Here is a 21,100-nt window from a genome sequence, read left to right as displayed (position 1 = left end):
AAAGCATCTCAGTGCACAATGAGCCTTTCTTTGTTAAACGTCTTGAAACCACAATGAACACACATCAAACAGTTTTTAAACCTTTTCACATGACTTTTATTACATCTTTTAGAAAAAACAGTTGCGTCTTCCAGCTTTTTCTTCCACAATTATCACAAAAATGCATGTGAGATTGCGGAGGGGCTGTAGATCAATAGACTATGAGTTTCTCCTTTTTTTTTTTTTTTTTTTTTGGATGCCAGCGTGCCGCGGGATTTTTGTCAAGGGTAAAGTGTGCCGTGGCTCAAAAAAGGTTGAAAAACACTGCACGATAGTACTCAGCTAACGTATGGTTTTACAGGTTAGAAGTGAGTTGAAGGCGTTTTCTATGTATTTTTTTATTGTTGTTTTCTACAATTATATTTTGTATATTCAGTCTAAAATTAAAGGTTAAAAACTCTTTACCTGTAGTTTTTGGACTAGAAGTCGTAGCAGCCAAAAAATTCCTAATATTTTTTAAGTAAGGGTTAATGGCTGACAAAGTGTGCATTATCATTTTTTAACGCAAGCCGTGGAAGCCTGAACCGTCTGACGCGAAGATAATGTACACTTCGAAGGCCATTAACCCACTTATACCATGGTCACTTACAAAAGCAATGAATATTAACCAGTTTTCTAGTCCTTAATTCTTGTTTTTTTTTTTCCTATTTGGATCGCTTTTCTTACAAAAAGTGGACTATTTGTTACGTGGTGCGGCATGCGACGCGCCACACCACCGCTTCAGTCAAGATTCGGTTATCCTGTGGTATATCACTTTTTAATGCACATCCAGCAGCCAATCAGAATCGAGTATTCACCCAGACAGACCATGGTATAAATTCCAATAGGTGCAATCGAGTAAAAGTTGCAGCAGCATAAAAAAGAAGAAAAAAATCATGTATGAGCCGCGCTTTTGGGAGAAATGTATTTAACAAAATATGGGAATTAGAATAAACATTTCATCTTGAAACGCAATTTATAACAACAAAAAAGATAACAATAAAAGACTTAATATCTGCAAGCTTCATTACCGTAACACATTGATGCTTATTTAGCCTTTATGAATCATAGGAGGACTCTAATATATTAGGAATATGAGGAATTATTCCAAATCCACTGAATTCTTTATCCATGTTGCTTTAGAGCAACTCCTCAAAGTCAATCATAAGACTGAGTGGTGCTTCTTCTGTGTTGTCAGGGGATTCCAAAGATTCAAAGGTGTTTATTGTCATACTTACATACAGAAACAAGTTTCAGTTTTTGGAATCTATGTACAAAATGCGGGACCATTGAATGCGCGATAAAATTAAACCAGGTCGAACTTTGACTAATCAGGGACTCACAGAAGTTCCAACTGTTTGAAATTGGATCGTGTAAGAGAAATTGATAATTGTGGTTTGTGCCGGCTGGGATTCTATGACACCAAGTCTTTCACATAGAGGAATAGAGCTGTAAAAGAAAAAGCCTGGAGCAAGATTCGTTAGATTATGGTGAGTATGGTGGACATACTCTGGTAAACAGTAGAAAAAGAAGAAGCCCCTCTCTGCTCCTCCAGTGTGAACACCAAGGGCTAAACGCACGTTCAAAAGCGTTTAACACGTTTTTAAAAGCACGTCAAATGTACGTAGCTTTAGTGCAAAAAAATAATGCAATTCATACTTGAAAAATTGTTAGGTTTTGGGCTATACTATTGGAACCTTGAAACACCTCTGGTATAAGCCAATGAAGATTTTTCAACACAAAAATCAGCCGATAGGAAGTAATAATATTTTTAATAACCAAATCTAATGTGTTTATTGTAAGGATTCTGTGGTTTTGTTCTTGGTGATGTTTTTGATTTTCATTTTGTCAGTCAGTCCAGTTTTCAGGTTCATGATCCACAGCTGTCGTCAGTTCAGTTAATTCCCCTCAACCTATTTAAGGGTCTTGGTTTCTGGTCATCCTTGTCAGGTCATCTGCTCTGTTGTATCATATTTTTGCTTTGCCCCATAATTTTGTCATGTTTCAGTTTATTAAATGTTTTATTTCCTGTCACCAAGCCTGGTCTCCTGCATTTTGGGTCCTCCACGACCAGTTCCTGACATTTATTTGCACATTTGTACCTTTTTCATTAGAATGTATGTGTCCTTTTTTAATGAATTTGTTATTTTTAAATTGAGTTTGAGTGTACTTTATTTAAAGACTAAAACTTTATTTAAACAGTGTGCAGTGGCCTCGTTTTCGGGACGTTCAGGTGTTATTTAAACGCCTTGAACTCATTTCTTCCGCTTGTTCGTGGATAAATGACTAGAAACGTGCGGCTGGAGTTCATTCATAAATCTGTTGTTAAATTAAAACCTCCCTCCCAGCGGCTAGTTTGTAAATAAGCAAAATACTTTTTTCTTTTTAAAAAAAAAAAATCGCACGTCGGTTCAGAGGGCACGCGCTCGTGCGCAAGCGATCCTCCAGCCGTAGGCGCGCGTGCGGAGAAGAGTTGACCCCGCCCCCCGCCCCCCTAGAGTCGCACGGGCTTAGAGAGATGCGAGTCCGAGCGGAACGCGCGCGGTGGGGGCCACGGTGCAAATGTGACGAGGTCGCGAGAGCCTGGGACAGGCGGGAGGAAGGGTTTAACCATTAGCCACGAGCACGCATTAAGACGGGCTGCGCAGAGCTCGTGCCGGTCACATCGCGTGCGCATCTGCGTCCACGCCAGGAGACGTGAGGACAGCGCGCCACGACCATCTCTCCACACTTAGGTAACTTTTCAAAAACTTCATCCACTGTCTTTTCTTTTTTTTTTTTACTTTTCTTCATCATACGATAAAAGGTTGCAGTCTGCCCCGCACGCTCCCGCGACGATGAAGGAGATTTCTGCGTTCATCCCGGCGACTCCCTGACGCTCCAGACCCCGCACTTGTTTAAATGAGCAGCAGAACAGAACAGGAGGGCTCGTCTATTCAGCCCTGAGCAGGGGAGCACTAATTTACGCCTTGGCCATGTTGGGTTCGGGTGGTGTTGGTCCTGACTACTAAGCAGAGGATTGTTTCAGCCGGAGAAAGTCTGAGCGCGGATGTCGTAACATCCAGCCGGAGCAGAAGCGAGGCGCGCGGGCCCGAACACTGGCCTTCAGAATAAAAGCAGAACTTTCACGGACCCATCAGGTGTTCAGATGTGGACTCTGATCAGGTTGATACCACTGATCATCCCTCAGGTGGGGGTCTGACAAATGATTATAATAATAATACTTTCCCTATGCTGAAACATTGGTTAAGTAATTATTTACACTTTCTAAAGATGTTTTATCATTTTATTGGTGTTTATCTGCTGAGGAGGGACAAACTTACCTCTTACAATAATGGCATGAATACTGCTGTTAACAGGTTTAAAGTGATGCTTTGGAGGTTTTGGTAGAAATCAGACTACATGAGGAAGTCCAGGTAAAGGTGGAAGCTGTAAAAGTTCTTATTAAAGTCACTCTGGGAAACCTGAACAACAGGAAGGAAATTATGTACAGGACTTTTAAAGGGTAAAGCAGGGGTCCCCAAATATTTTCCAGCAAGGGCCACTTGACGTTTCCATTCTCTGATCAGGGGCCAGGGTCAGTTTGAAACAGAGAAAGTGTGACAGTCGCATGGGTGCCAAAATGTAAACTGAAAGCCACACATAACCAAATATTAATAACCCAATCTGATATTAAATACTCCTCTTTGGGTTCTTCACCAAAAAAAAAAGTTACAATAATCAGCAAACATATAATAATACTATTTATGAAATTAAAACAAAAAACCATCTTTGGGGTCTTTACATAAAAAGTCAGGAAATATTTAGTAACAGTATTTTAGATTTCAGAAAATCAATAACCAAATAAATATTTGTGGGTTGTTAACAGAAATAAAGTTTCTGTTGTCCATGCACAATCTTAGGTAAATGCTCAACTTCACTTGTTAGAGCAGAATCTCTTAAACGACTTATATGAGTGGTCGCATAAGGTTTTTGTGTTCTTTGCTAATAGTTTTGGAGGTTTTCAGGAGGCTAGCCTATAGTAGACACCACTCTTTGCTCTCTCTGATCAACTCCCTAGGTTAAATACCCTGCATTCTGGATCAGTGTTTTTCCTACCTAACCTTTTTATCATTTTTTGTTTTGATGGGGGTGTCACGTTCAAGTTCTATGACTGGGGCAAAGTTAGGTTGCAGTAGCAACATTTTTAGCTTAGATGACGTTTCAATTCAAAAAAGCTTTATTGATGTGAGTAAACAATACCAGGGATTCCGTTTTCTATGCTTTCATGAATCTCGATCACGTGGCCAGGCTAAAAATAAAATAATAATGCAAAAAAAAGGGTCTCTCTCTCTCTCTCTCTGGTATCGTTCAGGGGGGCCGGGTCAAATGGGTGGGCGGACCTGGTCCGGCCTTAAGTTTGGGGACCCCTGGGGTAAAGGGACACTTTAATTCAAAATAAGAGCTCTTGTTAACCCATAAGAACCCTTGGTGACATCAGTGTATTAGAAGAGCAACATTTATGTGTTCTGAGGACCACTTGGTTGATTGGATCACACCATTTTCTTTTTATGAAAAAGGGGTCTGGAGTTTTATAATGCAACAGGGCCGATGTCTGGCGCTGATGAATAAAGGTACATTTACCAAAGCCAATGTTTAAAACCTGCCTAGCAACCAACTTGTTCATTTGCAAAAAAGATGTTCTTCTTTGCTTTTGCCTTCCAGCTTAAGGGGTCGCCATAGCGAACCTTCTGCTTACAGGATGCTGTTAATTTGAAAACACTGGATCACCCTCATATAGTTGAATTTGGCTTGCTGAAGCCTTCAAACACGTTTTTGTGCCAATCAGTTCAAAGTTTAGAAAGTTTCAAATACTATGCCACTATTTGAGTTTTAATTTCTTACATCTTTAGATTAAAAAATCCAAAGTGCCCAAAAAGTTATAATTTTTTCTCTTTAACCGGGTCATCATTTTTTAAATGTCATACGTTAAAGTTAAATTGAAAGTCTTTATAGCAACTAGTCTTTAGCTTTGTGAAAAGCCACATGTATTTGGATTAAATGATTTAGGTTGAGTTCACAACAAGTTGAACAAACGTTAAGTATCTGCAATTTAAAGATTTTCTTACGGTAAAGCTAGCGTCTTGGCGAGCCCACAACCCGAATCATTAAAAATCTTTATGCGTCTATAATATACTGACAACATGGTAGGTTGGGTATGCCTGATAGATTGTGTCCATTCTTCATAATCTTGATTTTTCTGAAGGCAATTGGTCCATAGCAACTGTAGTATTTAGAATTTATGATTTTGATAAATAAATAAAAATTCTATTGATTTTTTTCATGTCTCCAGGTGATAGTAAAAATGTCAATTTTTTCCCCATTAGTCAAAGTTGCCTTTCTGATATGACCCGTTAGTTAGCATACAACTGAGCATTTCTCCATATGTGGCTCATAAAATAAAAACTTCTCTTTTCTTTCTTTACCATTATATCTGTTATTGTCTCCAAGTTGGCACGCGTTTTCAAAAGTTTTAAGGCATTGTCATTTCCAGTCCCTAAGGACTTATTTTTAAATGTTTCGATGTGTCGAATGTTAGAAACTTTTGTTTGCTCCACTATGTCATGTAGGAAGGGGGTAAAGTCTTTGACACTCATTAGAACTTTCTGAGCATTTCTGATTTTTTTGTTGCATTCATTCAGGAAAGTGTCTCATGTTATCCTGGAAGTCGTCTTGTTCTCTTTCAAAACTAAATCCCTTGTGAATGTCCTCTCTTTTCAGGTGTCTGCCTGTCCTTTTGGGCAGCAGGTAATTCAATCCCCAGCAGATCTTTAAATATCTTCGTTGGAAACCTCCCTGTGGCCACACAGTGTAAGGCGAAACCCCCCCTCCCTCACTAGCCAGTGAACGGACCAGTCCGTACTTGAGTCTGCCTCCTTCTACACCCTTTAAGCGACTATTTAGGACCGACCGCGGGGAAAGGTTGCCATTGCCCTGAAGAACATATTCTTTTTAACGTTTTGACTAGTATGTCTTTTTTTTGCCGGCCCACTCTGAGCACCTTGCATTGAATGGAGGACCTACTGGTTCTGCTGCCAAAGCACCGACAGGAACACGGGCTCTGCAGACGCACTGCCGCCGCCTTTCTGGACGTCTATTCCCGCAAAGTGCTTTTCTCCCCTTTAGCGTGGGTTCTAACTACCTGCCTGCTTCTTTAATGGGATAAATAAAACCTGGGCTGAGCAGGTTCAAGACCAGAGCAGGTGACCGTTTCCCTTCTGACTGCCCCAGAACCATTGGGCCAAGGTGAGCTGACCTTTTCTTGTCAAGTCTACTGTCTTTCAAAGGCCTCCGCATGGTGCTTTGGTCGAAAGAACAAGAAAAAGTCCCCGACATCGACATGTCCTCGGGGGCCATTGAGATAAAGAAAGAGGGAGGCCCCCTCACCCCGGCCTTTCTCAACTCCAACTGCACTGTCCACCCACTCATCCTCTCCAACGGCCCGGAAGAAGTGAGCCCAGGAACGGGGGGCGAGTTTGAGCTCACGGAGGTCTCCTCGTTAACGGAGAGAGCCTGCGAGACGGTGGACGAGGAGAGGTCGGAGAGTGTAGTAGCAATAGACTGTCTAGACAACGTCAAAGGTCAGCGAGAGGAGGATGCGCTCCTGGAGAATGCGAGTCAGAGCAATGAGAGTGACGACACCAGCACCAATCGGAGCCCTGAACCACCGGCACCCTTCAAGGAGAGCTCCTTCTCCATCGGTCTGCAAGTGGTTTTTCCCTTCCTGCTGGCCGGGTTCGGGACAGTAGCTGCGGGAATGGTGTTGGACATCGTCCAGGTAGGTGATCTTGATTTATAAAGAAAAAGGTAGCAAATTATCACTGTTTTACTTAAAGTAACAAAACCTTTAGTCTTGCATGATCCTGCTGAAATTCTGTCACAATTTCAGCTAAATTTGTGAAACATTTTATTGGAATATTGAATTCTTCGTTTTATACCCAATTTGAGTTTCAAAGGTTTTGCAGCAACTGAAGTGAGAACAGTTTGAGACATGTCGAAGCCTGTTTACCATTTGACAACATCTGGAAAACTCTTACATGAGTCGTTTAGAATTTATTTGGAAACAAACTGACCTCAGTGAAAAACTCCCTAAGATGGAAGTCGAAAAGGTAGAAAATATTACAAAGAGTTGTATTTGAATGTTAGTGTGCTACCATGCGGATGTCGGTAGCATAGAGTCGGTTGCTAAGCAGAAGAGGAAACTCATTTTGAGGTAGAGACACAAAAATCCAGACAAATACTTATTAGCCATAGACAGCTTCCAAGTGCTGTTTAAGCGGTAGGTGCGTGCTCTTTGCGTACAGATTTGCCCATTTTTCGCCCGAAGACAGTTAATATCTAGCCATAGGAGCAGTCGTGCCTAAAGATTTATTAACGACTAGTATGGCGTAAGGGCACCGTACAGCAGCGTCACTCGCATGTCATAAGTGCATGAAACTTACATTAACTTTAGGAATACTTCACGATATTCTTACCACTGGCACAACAATGGAACACACAATTTTCAACAAGCCTTAAATGAACTCTAAGATACAGTACACCTGCAGTCCCCTTAAAGTGTGGTCGCTCCTCTCTACGACCCTCCACGGGCCAGAACAACCCTAAAACATGCCCATCAGCTTTAGTGATAAACAACTCATGGTCAATCAAAAACATTGTTTGACAGATTTAAACTAACTGCAGAATCAATCAAATTCTTACAGAATCCAGAAGATTTTAAAGAAGGAGGAATTTTATTCTGTTTTTTAGAACCCTCAAGAGAAAACAAACTCAGTGAATGGAAAAAATAGAAACCAATGTCTGAATATTTGTTATTCCAAACGTTGAGCAAATAAGGGTTTATTCCTCTCTTGCTTCATACATTTGATATCATTTCTGTTGCCATGATGGAAAACAACCAAATTTAATGTTTGATGAATACTGCTAATCCTGAGTGCGGGGAATCGTACCGTCGGAAACCCCCTGTAAGGTGTGAATGAATGGGTTCTGTGGGACCCCCCCCCCCCCCCCCCCCCCCCCCAACCACCTTGGCATGCGTCTGTTACTCTGCTTTTGGAGCTGAAGGGCAGCGCGGCAGATCCATGTGATCTGTTTTTCCTGCTGCACAACATGCCTGTCTGCTTGCAGTGTTGGCACAACCCGACCCCCCATTGCGTCTGACTTGCAATGACCCATTGCGCACTAGCCCAATTTAAAACGTGACACACTTGGATGATGATATTTATTGTTACAACAAGAAGCAACTGGATTCCCCCGGAGCCTCCGAACAACAACAAACATGTCTTGATTTAGTTCTTCCTTTCTTTTTTTCTTTTTTACCGGTGACTCCGTGTGTTTGATGTTAAAATTGCCTGTAGATGAAGTTTCTGTGTCATATTTTGACGAAGTCAGCTGGTAATGCAGATCAAACTGGATGTGTGAGACTTTTAGTGGACTGGTACATTGTGTTCATGCATACTGATGCCAACATGGTGGACCCTCACAAACTGGGCACAGAGAGGAGGGTTGGGGGTGGGGGTTAGTTTTCTTTCTTTGAGCACCTGAAACGGCAGCACACTGCAGCCGAGTGAGAGTGATACTCAGAGGGAGAACTAAACGCTCACAACTCCACCAAGGTAGAGGACTTTGTCGCCTTTCGGCAGCTGAATAAATAAAATAAAAAAGATGGTGGGAGGCCAGGTGAGACTCTACCGAAAAGGACTGTCTCGGACAGTTCGGCTGAACATCTAAGACGGCGCCTCGCTGCCTAAATCTCCCCCCTCCTTGACAGTGGAAAGCCAACTCAGCTAATCCCCCTGCCCCGTCCTTGCAGGAGGGTAATCGTTCGACTCAGTCTCTCTGTCTCTCTCATTAGTTTGGTCAAAACGTTGCAGGTTCTCTGCTAAAAGGGAACCTGAGAGCTGCAGCATGGCAGTTCAAGAGTCCCAGCTTTGACCTGGATGCTCCAATGGAGTTTCTTTGAAATGTGGGTCCTGAACTTTTGGTCACTTAAAAAAACACTGTGACATGCACAAAAAGCCTCTGTTTGGCCTTATTCCCACACAGAGTTGGCTTGAAACAGGACTGTCCAGGCTGATATAGAGCAGAGAGTCATCTGCATAGTTGTGCTCTGAGGCTTGGCAGGAGAATCACTTGAAACTCAGATATTTTTGCACACCAAGGGTGACAAGCTCAGCTGGACTTAAATGTTAACAACCCAAGAGAAGAAAAGCAGGCTGGATGTAAATAACCTATGAAGGTTTTTTTTACAGTAATTTTTTTAAGCGGGAGGTTGATGAATGTGAGACGAGATGAGGATGAGATTGATTATCAGAAGAAGATAAACTGGTGGTGTGAGGGGGAACAACAGGATACCAGATAATAGCTAATCCTGTTTGTTCCTCATAAATCAGCTAACAGAGGCTAGCTGGCTCAAACGGTTGGATGCAACGGCTGATTGATGCTGCTTTTTGCCGAACTCGTTTATAACTGGTGACTGTAACAAAATATTCGCGTTTGCAGAGAAGTCTCCAAAATGTCTCAAAATGTCTCCTGTCCCTTTTTTATTTTTTGCATTTTGCATCTCTTATCATTGACATTTTAAACAATTTTAAAAGTTTGCAAAAAAGTTCAACTTTCAAAAATCTGTCTTGTACCATCTAGTAAGAAAGTGGAACAAATGTGAGACAACTTTGAGAAGAGTTGGTGAGAAAATTGAGACTGATGGGCAAAAAAAAGAGAGAATTTGAAATGAAAGGGGGCGGACTTGAGCAACATTTGAACATCATTTAAAGAAAAATGTTGCTCAGATTTAGTTGTAGGTTTGTAGTGAACCAATTAGGGCAACTACCAAAGAAATATGGTTAAGCTAGACGGTCTTTAACCCTTTAAGACTGGAGCTTTAGCTCCAGTGTTGACATGTTTTGGACTACTGTGATTCATTGAACCTGTTCACTCAACTGATGTCATTCCAGCGGATTCTGAAGCGGAGAAAAGCAATCTTGCGCTGATATTTATCACTCTACGTTAGTATTGTGTTGCCTATCTGAAAAGCCGCTTTTCTCCGTGTGAGAATCAGCAGAGTCCATTAATCGTGTCAGAGAATAACGGTAGGTTAAAGAGCGTGTGTTATTTAAGTGTTGCCGGCGACATCTCCAGTGTTAAAGGGTTAACTAAGTTTGCATAAGTTGCTTTTATAAATTCCTTTTTTTTGCTCTGAAAATATTGGGGCAGAAAATAATCTGCTAATATATAAACTGATAAGTTAATGGTTTAAGTGTTAAAAGTTTGTTCGTTTTTGCTCCATATTGTCTGTAAAGGTCACCGAAGCCCAAAATGTCACTTTTCCTTCCCATAGTTTGTGTCACAACTCTAAATCTAACAAATAATTGCGTGTGTGCCTGTCTCAGAGTCTAGCCGTCTAGCGGTTTTTTTTAGGTTCCGACACCATTTCGGCCTCAAAAACAAAACATCTAAAAATACAGACCACGGTTAGCAGGAAGTTCAAGTTGAGACAAAGGTTTGACCACAGACAGTTCCTTTCTGCCCGCCACATGGTATTTTGCTCCAGCCACATCCACCCGCTTGGTTTTCACACCGAAGCCACTGGGAAACAACATTGTGGGCTTGATTCCACCAAACTGAATCATGTGTGGAAATGCTTGAGTCACAGCATGAGGCTGTCAGGCCAAGAAGAGCCAGTAGCTTCACAAATACATATTTTGCTAAGGTTGTGCCGATTGTTTGCTTTCTCTCCTGTGTTTCATTCAGTTTGGGTTTTTTTGGTGAATTCTTTCATTCTTCCTGCGTAATTACCTTAAAATGGTCCACTTCACGTTGTGTTGCGCCTCCCAACCCATGTACCTTGCCTATTTTATTAATATTTTAAAAATATTTTAAAACATTAATTGCACTTGAGCCGCGAGCAGATAATTCATTTCATTCAAACCTACAAGGAAATTTGAGCCACATTTTCTAGAATTTTAATAACTCATGCCCTTATGTTGCACAAGTGTACCTAGAAAAGATTTATTTCTATTATCTTTTAAACTATTTTATTAGCCTTCTAAGTGGTCTTTTAGTTAAGCTTATGTCGTTTTTAGACAAAAAATGTAAAACCTATAACTTTTTCTAGGACATATTTTCTCCAGATTGGCAGTATTTTATCAGAAATTTACCTCTGCGTTGTGGACGGAACCGTTGGCATGGAGCAAGCCCCTCCCCATTGCTGAGAGCTCTTTGTTATAAGTAACTGTTCTCCTGCTAGCTTACAGCCCCTCACACCCCCAACCTAACATTAGCGGTGCAACAAAAATGGCGAGCAATATCAGAGCTATCCAGCTGCACAGTTTTGAGCCAGATGCCAACTTAGAGGAAAACTAAGATGGTCAGTTGTCTATAAGTGAGCGCATCAGAATGGAGCAGAGCAAGGAGCTTGTGGCCCGCCCAGCCTATTTTCTATCCAACAAATATGATCTTTTTCAAACTGCTGTTTTTCCTCCCGAGTCACACTGATTTGAATAATTCCTCAGAAATGCATTTTTTTTCCGCCTAATTTTTCTTTATTTGTCCTCCATCATCAGAAAAATGCCACAAGAACATGTTAAAACACCAATAAGAATTTATCTGAGTAGGTCTTTCAGATTTGTTTTACTATAGACCTAATATTTTTGTCAGTTTGGCCTTTCTTTGCTGCTGCAAGTTGCCTCGTATTTGCTATTGGCATCTGGGATCCTCATGTGTTCACGCATGAAGCCAGACTTCACCATCCAATGCCGTAGGATCAGGAAGACGACGTCGACCCCACTGGCCGTCATTTCTGTGACGCCGCTGGACGTCGCCGTGACATTGCGCTCCAAGCCCCAGTGCAGCTTTAGTACAGCCAGTACAGCGATCACAAATAAAAATGGGGCCAGGTTACTCAATTGGGCAGCTCGACCGTCGTGAGGCTTGCATACCAGAGCTCCTATAGGTCTGCACTCAGAGTTGTCCAGTAGATTTCCTGGAAGCGAGGAGGCGGGCTTTTGGCTGCGAGCCAGGGTTCCATGGACACAACAACATATATCACGGCGGGGGAGTCAAAGAGGGAGATAGACAGTTGAGGAAGAAGTAAGAAGGGAGAAAGCTTGAAAGCATGTGGCTGTGAAAGAGGAGTGCTCACAGAGGTGCTCACAGGGCCGCTGGGTTGGCAGGAGGCAGGGAGCCAAGGCCAGAGGACTGGTTATTGGATAAAGACTCTAAGGCAGCGTAAGAGGCAGGCAAAAGGAAGATTGAAGATTCTGCGCCACACCTTCAGAGCATACTGATGTGTGGACAACATTTCTTATCGCTCTTGAACATCTGGTGAGAACAACCCAGTGACACTAAGAGAAGACGCTAAAGCAGTATCCACAGTATCACTACCCCCCCCCCTCACACACACTTTAGTTTCTCCAGCGGGTCTTTCCTCTGTGTGAGCTTGCAGAATATTGATTCAGCTCAGGCAAGAGGGAACTTTTTTTGTTGTTTTTCTGTGGAAGGCCTAAAGGGAGCAACTCAAAGATAAGCACTTTTGCTGGAGATAGATCAATTGCCTCAGCAATCGCTCCCCTCTTGATTGCAGGAACCTGCTTTCACTGCAGGATGCCTAATAGAGGAAGCTCTTTGCTATAACTGCAGGCACAGAGGGAGTCGTCATAAAAACAGCTCTCCGGGAGCTGGCCAGCTGCCACACTCAAGGTTATCGTGGGTCACGTCCAATAATGTCAGACAGAAGATTCATTAAAGTCTTCAAAAAGGAGCCGTTGTCTCACACTAGTGTTATGAATTTAAAGGGCTCAAGTATTGGTGTTCATTCTTCTCCTCAGCCTTTCAGAGTAAACTATATCCATATATATGATGATATATTAACTTTGGCACACTAAACAGCGATTTTTTAAAAATTAAATATGAGTTGTTTTCGCGAGTTGATTTTCCTACCCGGAAGTAAGGCGATTCAGTCTCATGATGTCTATAAATGTTCTTCAACTACCAAGTCAAGGAACGTATGGATAAGATCTGCGTAAGGTACGAGCTTGGGTTTTAAAGATTTCAAAATGTTGTGCAATTATAAAAAAAAATAAATTAGAATCTGTTAAATTTAGGTCTACCATTCACAGTTTTGGGCTAAATCCTTCATGCACCCTCCTTCAAAAGTTCATTAACTGTTCTGTTCTCATTTGAACACGGTGTGAACATATCTAATGATTTCCATCCGATTGTGTCATTACAGCACTGGACGGTGTTTATTGAGGTGTCGGAGGTGTTCATTCTGGTTCCTGCATTGTTGGGGCTCAAAGGCAACTTGGAGATGACACTGGCCTCCAGGCTTTCCACAGCGGTAAGACACACCATGTTTCCTGTTTGGGAATCGCACCATCATCACTTCTTACAGACAGACAAAAAAAAACAAAAAACAATAGAAACTGTTCTCCGCTTTTATAATCAGATTCTATGTTACACCACTCAATTCAAAGACTGAGAAATAACTTGATCGCCTATTTTGATAAATCATTTATAGGTGGTTCATATCAGGTTGGTGGTCAAATCCTTACATCAAAGGATTTAAACAGAAACGGTTCATTTTTTTAAAAGGAAACTGACCACCGTAGACACATATATAATTGAGAATTCATCTCTTTAAATTAAAAAATCAAAACTGAAGGGGGACAGGCACATTGACAGAAAGTGACTCTGCCCACCTCAATAATATTCCAAAAATGGGCAAATAGGCGGGACTAAGTGCAGCAGTGAACCAATTTGGTAATCCAACTGCCAAGCAGAAACGACAGCTGTAATAATTTACAAATGTTAGCCCTAATAAAACGATATATTTTATATTTTGAACATGGAGATCAACGGGCAATTGTTCCCTTTTGCAACCAGCCTCTAGTGGTCATTTGAGGATTTGCAATATTATGTATTTCCTAGTCAGGTGTGAATCTGGTAGCTGTTAGCTTAAGTAGAGACTTTGCGGAAGCAATGCGTCAGACAGTTCAGGCTTCCACGGTGCGTTAACTTCGATAATGCTCACTTCGCCGGCCATTATCACTTTTGTAAATCAACCCAAAGCTGCTTTTCCCCGCCTCAGAATCTGTTGGAATCGCGTTGATTACGTAAAAGGTCGATGAGTTACGGTAATTCAATGGGCGTCAAAGAGTTAAAAAAACGAATGAAGCTTTATTTATAAAGCACTTTCCAACTCCCTCAGGGTACCAACATGCTTTACTATAAAAAGAGAGAGAAAAACTAAGTGTAAAAGTAGGCAGATTAATAACAAAAAATCTATGTTGCATCCTAAATTACCAACCAAACATGCACAAAAATGGTAATGATGCTAAAAAATTATGTTTGTTGATTGATAGTTTGGTTGAAAATTTAAAATTATATGAGTAGCTGACAGAAGTGTCACAGCAATTCAGAAAATTAGCTTAAACCAGAAATAAAAGGTTAAATGCTGAAGAACGCCAATAGGAGGCCCACTGTGTAATTGCCTTTAAAATCTGTAAAAGTTGATCAGCTGAAGGAAAAAGTGAAATGACATAAATTTTTTAAAAAAATATGTGCACTAAATTACTTTGTGTATTTATGTTTTAAACATCAGTCAAAAGAGAGCATATCCTAGCACCTATGGGGTTTAGACCAGCATTAATCACACAGTAATGAAGTCATAAAGGAAGTCAGCGCCTGAAGAGCTTTTTCCACATTAGTAAATGTTAAAGTCGGGACTCTGTATCAGTGGACAGTAAACAACAGGTGAATACTTGGAAACCGTTGCTGGGTAACAGAGGGCTGCTGGGAGAAATATCACTCTGACGTAGCACACCTTAACCGCTGAGTCTAAACCTGAAAGACATTCATTGTTTTAACTAATAATCAAGTTATGAACAATTTTTGTTTCTGAAAACTTGTCTGTGTGGAAAGGAGTTGAGGTTTGTAACCTGAGCCGGAGTTCCTGTCAAGAAACACATCAAGAGGTAAGGTTGACTTTCACAGAGGACCAGCCGAGGACCTTTTATAGAGCTACCAATAAGAGATATATATTCCTGCGCAGGCCAACTCGCATCCATCTCCAGCTGGCCGCAATCCAGCGGCCGTCCTGGTACATTGCTGCTGGGCTGACCCCAGCAGGACCACGTTTCCCTCCACGCTGTTAGTAATAATGAGCAGATTAAGTCCACTGCAAGTTTCCTAATGCGCTTATATGATTGCAAAAGAAAAAAAATTGTAATCCCTGTTTGAACAGCTCGAAATGTAATCACTGTTGGCAGGCTCCCCCGAAAAATGGAGGACTTGTCAGGTTTCTGAGTGTCTACTGTAAACCTGATGAAACTCACTGTTGTCATCCGTGATCTTCACAGAACACCAGGTCACGGTTGTGTGACCCCAATGTTTCTATATTTTCTGCTTTCTTTGAACTTTTTCACAAAACTGCACGTTTTCTATGAGTTTACACCATTGACTATATGAGAACTTAACTGAGTGACCCCTCCCCCCTGGCATTCCAAACAGGAAGTACCCGCTGGCTCCGAGACGCTAAACTCCCATAAACTTCTATTAAGAAATAAACAGCTATTACTCAGTCAACATCTTTCGCTATATCCGAATTCCTTCACTACTCACTACATAGTGTCCGAATCTAAAATCTCAAAATCAAGTGCCCTAGAAATTTCCCAGAACTCTGCAGAAAAACCAATGTGCATTGATGCTCACTAGAATGACAACTATAGACCACAATCCATTGCATTTGAACAATTTTTGAGAAAAAAATGTATTTAAATGTATTTTTTTAAATAAACCATCAACATTTTCATTTTCAGAACACAGTGGATTCATAAATAGTTGGCATAAATACTCGTATTGATTAGATTTTCACTTTGTGAAATTGGTGACTTCATATTTGCTGTTTAAAAAAAAATTAAAAAGGAGTGAGCATGGTGTCCGAATTGCTTTTAAAATCCGGGGAACTAGAAAGTCCAGCAGTGGATAATTTTTTTTAGTAGTTAGGGACTAGGGAGGGAATTGGGACATAGCCATGGAGCGCTTTTAAGTGGTACAGGTGTGCACTTCCAAGAGTGCCATAGAAGCATTGACTCGGACCGATTTGGACTAATTGCTGCTTATTGACGTCTTCTGGCTCAAACATGGCAGTGTCCTCATTGCGACAGAATTGACCTCTTTTTGCCGGAGCTGGAAGAAAACCATTTTCTTCTCATTCTGTCCAGTTCTCATATACAGTCAATGGTTTCCACCCACCTAAGACATATTTTTCATGGTCTGGCAACGGATGTTTGCTTGGGTCTTTTTTTGTTAGGTGATAGTAGAAGCAGTAGGTATAAGGTTACATAACAGGATCTGACAAGGAGCACATTCTTGGTGGTGGTTCCGGGTTCATCTGGTAGATTCACACGTCTGGTTCTCTCCTCGTAAGTCTGGTATTTTGTGCCACTCCATGGACTGGATGGTGGCATGTGGTTTGAAATGTGAGGGGAGGAAAAAGTCTTCACTCATTATTGCTCAGATATCCAGTGGAGGAACCAGAGCAGGTTTTATAGGAGTTAGGAGTCAGGACTGGTTGTTTCAAATCATCCTGATTGCTCTGATACAGATTTATTTTCCCTCCATTTGTGACTAAACCCGAGAATGTCTTTAAAGGGTTAAGGACTAACCTACTTTTCAATAGGGAACAATTATTTTGAAAGCATTTGTCTTCCCCAACCACATCAGTTTAGAACCCTGCAGTCAAAGAAACAAGTGATCATCTGAGAGGATGTGAAGGTGTTAGAATTAACAAACACCCCTCAGCTGTGCTTCAAAAGTCTCTAATGTTCAACCTTCCCTCTTGGTATCTTCTCCATCTTTGTCTTTCGGCTGCTCCTTCTCTGGCTCACCCCAGCGAATCATCTACCCCCACCTAACCTTCTTCTCTGCATCCTCCTCACTTGCATATTCATAGCATACCCCCCCCCCCCCCCATATCCTGCACTTCTGCCTTTCCTCTTCCCTTTCTGCTGAAAAACACATCTTCTTCTCCATCTTTGACCAACAGTAGTCTTGTTACAGCACCGAAACTGGTGGTTGTTAAGTATGTTTGACCCTTTTAACACCGGAGCTTTAGTCTATGTACTGCTGTTCATTGAATTACTGCAACACATCCACTGTTTACGCAATTATATTAAATATATATATATATATATATATATATATATATATATATATATATATAATGTTAAGACAATTGACGTAAACCAACCCAACTGTCTCTACGCAGAGAAAAGCCACTTTTCACAGAAATGCAACACTTTATTACCGCATTGGCAGAAAACTGCTGTTCTGAGCTTCAGAATCTGTTGAAATTTAGGCTAATAACGTAAAGACGCGAAGTTACAGAAGAGAGCATTTTATTTCATGTCTCTGGCAACATCTGTAGTATAAAAGTGTTAAGTATGTTCGTCATTCACAACAGATTTAGCTTTACTTCTGATGCCGGACACAATCGTCTGCATTTTAGCCGAACATGGGACCTGCACACCAAAGCACTGTATCGCACCCCCTGGTGGTTGCATTAACGTTTAACAACATTCATATGTACTTTATTAATTTAAAAAAATAAACTAAAAGCCATGTTGAGTAGGATGTTTTTTATGTTGCAAAGGCTTTTTTTTTTCAGTTCCTCGCTCATAACTCGATAATCCTAAATTCCCTTTATATAGTTATTATGAGTCATTAAACACTCAATTAAATGGTCGGTTTGGTTAAAAATGTCCTGTAACAATCACCTGGATGTTGCATCATAAGCTGTGCTGGAATATGTTAGTAGAGATGCTCATTATCAGCTCATTTTTTTCAAGTCAAATCTAGTCATGAGTCTAAGTCAAGTCTTGAGTTGTAAAGTTGTTATAACTGTATGAAAGGTTTCAGAAAATCAGCAAATAAGTAAATAAGAAAAAGTAACTACAAGTTAAGTGTCTTAACAAGTCTTATGTTTGGTGGAAAGTATCTGAATGACAACGGTCATGACAAACTAAGTCAGTTCTGATATCGGGTTGGTTGTGGTGCTGATGCTACCCAGCCACCACTTTGCTCTTTTCCTCACATTTACATGGAGTAACTATGATTGTTATTCATTTTTGGCTTTTTAATAGTGTTATGGATCAATTTGTTGTATTAGTGAATGCACACAGAGCAAGTTTCATGTTCAGTATGTCCTTCATACAGTGGATGTGCCACCACAAGAGACAGCATTATAACATTTCTTTTTAACCCCCCAAGTTACTTTTTTATTATATGTTTTATTAAATAATTATAACTATCTGGAAAAAATGAAAAATTCCTATCTGGAGAAATGGATATAATAAGTTTCAAATTAAAATATGTCAGAATTCACATTTACTCTGCAACTGTGAATAAATCACCCATCAGAAAAGGATGGGGGATTGGATAATGGCTTTGGACACACAGTAAGCCACTGCGACCATAGCCTCTTGACTCTGTAGACCATTAGTGTGTGTGTCAGAAGAGGAGAGATGACATAAGTGGAGTCGGCCGCAGGCTGGAGGGTCAGATCAGAGTGTCTTTGTCCAGAGAACTGAAATCCAATTGTTCTGAAGGGATCAAGATACCAAAGCATGTGTTTGCACTGAACAACACGCAAACAGGGGAAATGATGATGTGCTTTGCTTTGTTTTTCAGGCTAATATTGGTCAAATGGATACAGCCAAGGACATGTGGAAAATGGTTATGGGAAACTTGGCCCTAATCCAGGTACACCAATGCAAAAAAAATACAAGTAAATTGTTTATATCTCTTTTTTGTGGGAAACTGACTGATCTCAAATCCACCTTACATACCAAAGCTGGATAAATGGTTTGTTTTGACTCAAATCAAATATTCAGATCACTGGTGGATGATTTTAAATTAAAATAGACAAAACCTGGGTACAGATTCTGCACTTTGGGATAAAATGATGGGACATCCATTTTAAAAAATATATTTTTACCTCTTGAGGTATGGTTCTAGTTAGGTTTTTCCCACTTAATATCCAACATTGTATAGCTGGATTTATATCCCAGTGCTAACTTTTATAAATTATTAGTATTTAATATTTATTTTCCCATTGTAAGAACATAAAATAGTATTAGCATAGCTAGTGTTTTACAGCTTCTTGGAAGTTTTCTGCATTGTAAAATGGTCAAACAAATACAGTTTGTTTATGACTTGACAATACAACTTCTTTGGCATGCTTATGATAATGTCATCAGCAAAGACAGAGGTACCCATCAAAAATACCAACTTTTATACTTCACTTTCTGTACCAGTTCTTAGTTAACAGAGATGAATCCTAGGTAAAATAATGAAACATGGGCATCACCAACCCTTTTTCCTAATCTAAGCTGAAGCAAGCTTCAGCTGCAACTCAGGTGGTCTCAAATTTTTTGTCTCTAGAGTAAAGATATAGTGAGCTAGAACAAGATTATGGTTTGTCTATAACCGCTGTGCTTAACATAACCTTTTTAAGTTTTATCCAAAAAATGTTATATATGTATTCTACATACTTATGTTACCTGTTGTGAGACAGTTCTGATTTAGTGTGAGTGTATCATATAACCAAGAGGACTGTACTTCCTAGAATACATGTAACATATAACCTTCTCCTATTTTAGGTAAGGGTAACTCTCACGGGGACAGACATGTGCTGTGGTTTACTCAGAACTAATGACTCTCTTTATTACTTGAAGAGATAAATATGGAATTGTGACAACAACAAACATTAGTGTTGTACTTCTTTGTGTAGTGTGTATTTAAGAAGACCATTAAGTGTGTGCAGGCTGAGATATTGGGAGGCTCTCTGTGTCCTATAAGCACACGTTGGCTGCACTGGAAGATGAAGCATTTTAAAGCGTGTGTGTTTGTGTAGGTCCAGGCGACAGTGGTGGGGTTCCTGGCTTCCATAGCTGCTGTGATCTTTGGCTGGATCCCAGAGGGACACATCAGGCTGGGTCACGCCGTGCTGCTGTGCGCCTCCAGCGTTGCCACCGCCTTCATTGCTTCCCTCATCCTCGGTACTCTCATTGCACTGTCTGTAACATGTGACCTTTTGTTTCTCCTTGCCTTATAGCAGAATGGTAAATATTTTAGGGAAAATCAAGTGACAAAAAAAAACTCTATTCCAACCCTTGTAGGTCTCATCATGATTGGCGTTATCATCGCATCCAGGAAAGTTGGCATCAACCCTGACAATGTGGCCACACCCATCGCTGCAAGCCTCGGGGACCTAATCACCCTTTCCCTACTGGCAGGCATCTCCACTGGGCTCTACAAGGAGCTAGGTAACACAAGTTTCCTTAATTGCCCCACACAATGGTCCAGTACTAACAACATTTTATTCTGCTTTTCTCTTAGAAAGTGACCTGTACTTGAATTTTACCCCAGGGTCCATTATGAGGAGCTCTATTAGATGAAGAGTTTGACAAAAGAAATGCAATTTCATGGAGCAAACAAGTGTTAGTTGACCTAATACCGAGAGGCGGATTTAGGTCAGGGGCTCTAAAGTCGTAAGGGGCCCATTTTTGGAGCATAAAAAATTACAAGCGTCAGCCCCGCGTAAAGCGCTGCTCCGCTCTCGCCCCGCTGGCTCTCCCATTTCTTTCACCCCTCACGAGGGAGATGCGGGGGGGATGCGTGCTCACTGACGTCTGGACCCGGCACCAGAGCTCTGCATTCGGGCTCCAGTGCCAGTGGACCGAGTGAACCTCTCTGAGCAAAGCAGCTGGATTTATTAATGTGTTTGAGGGGAGGGTGCTTTGTTAAATGTCCGTTTTGTTGTTTTGTCATGTGTGAGAATTCGGACTGCGAGCCGAACCGCCGCTCTGGGTTAGCGGCTGCCGGACTAACGAGAACAGAGCAGAGCTCGAGCCGCCAGCTTACACAGCCGTCTCAATCCTTAGAAACTTTTCAAAATATCACATGGAATTGTGTTTCCAGTTGTGCCCCGACAAAATAAAGGCTGATGTCATTCCCACACATTTACGTGCAGCCAAGCTGCAGA

At 41.1% G+C, this 21,100-nt stretch overlaps 1 protein-coding gene across 2 annotated transcripts in view; it reads left to right on the top strand.

Annotated features, from left to right (window-relative positions):
- The first annotated feature begins 2,564 nt into the window (after window positions 1–2,564).
- Window positions 2,565–21,100, top strand: part of slc41a1 (solute carrier family 41 member 1) — a 26,339-nt gene continuing 7,803 nt past the window's right edge. The window contains exons 1-6 of one of the 2 annotated variants that reach the window (XM_023955112.2): window positions 2,565–2,753; window positions 5,779–6,835; window positions 13,286–13,393; window positions 18,745–18,816; window positions 19,970–20,114; window positions 20,235–20,381. In XM_023955112.2, coding sequence (XP_023810880.1) covers window positions 6,353–6,835; window positions 13,286–13,393; window positions 18,745–18,816; window positions 19,970–20,114; window positions 20,235–20,381 — 955 coding nt within the window. In that variant the 5' untranslated portion in view covers window positions 2,565–2,753; window positions 5,779–6,352. Of the gene's footprint in view, window positions 2,754–2,824; window positions 3,209–5,778; window positions 6,836–13,285; window positions 13,394–18,744; window positions 18,817–19,969; window positions 20,115–20,234; window positions 20,382–21,100 lie in introns of those variants that run through there. The other variant, XM_078948069.1, reaches the window with a different exon arrangement.

This window comes from Oryzias latipes, chromosome 5, assembly GCF_053564925.1.
Source record: "Oryzias latipes strain Hd-rR chromosome 5, Olatipes_Hd-rR_3.1".
Taxonomy (NCBI): domain Eukaryota; kingdom Metazoa; phylum Chordata; class Actinopteri; order Beloniformes; family Adrianichthyidae; genus Oryzias; species Oryzias latipes.
The sequence above is the reverse complement of the archived record's forward strand: the minus strand, read 5'-3'. Positions and strand labels throughout refer to the sequence as shown.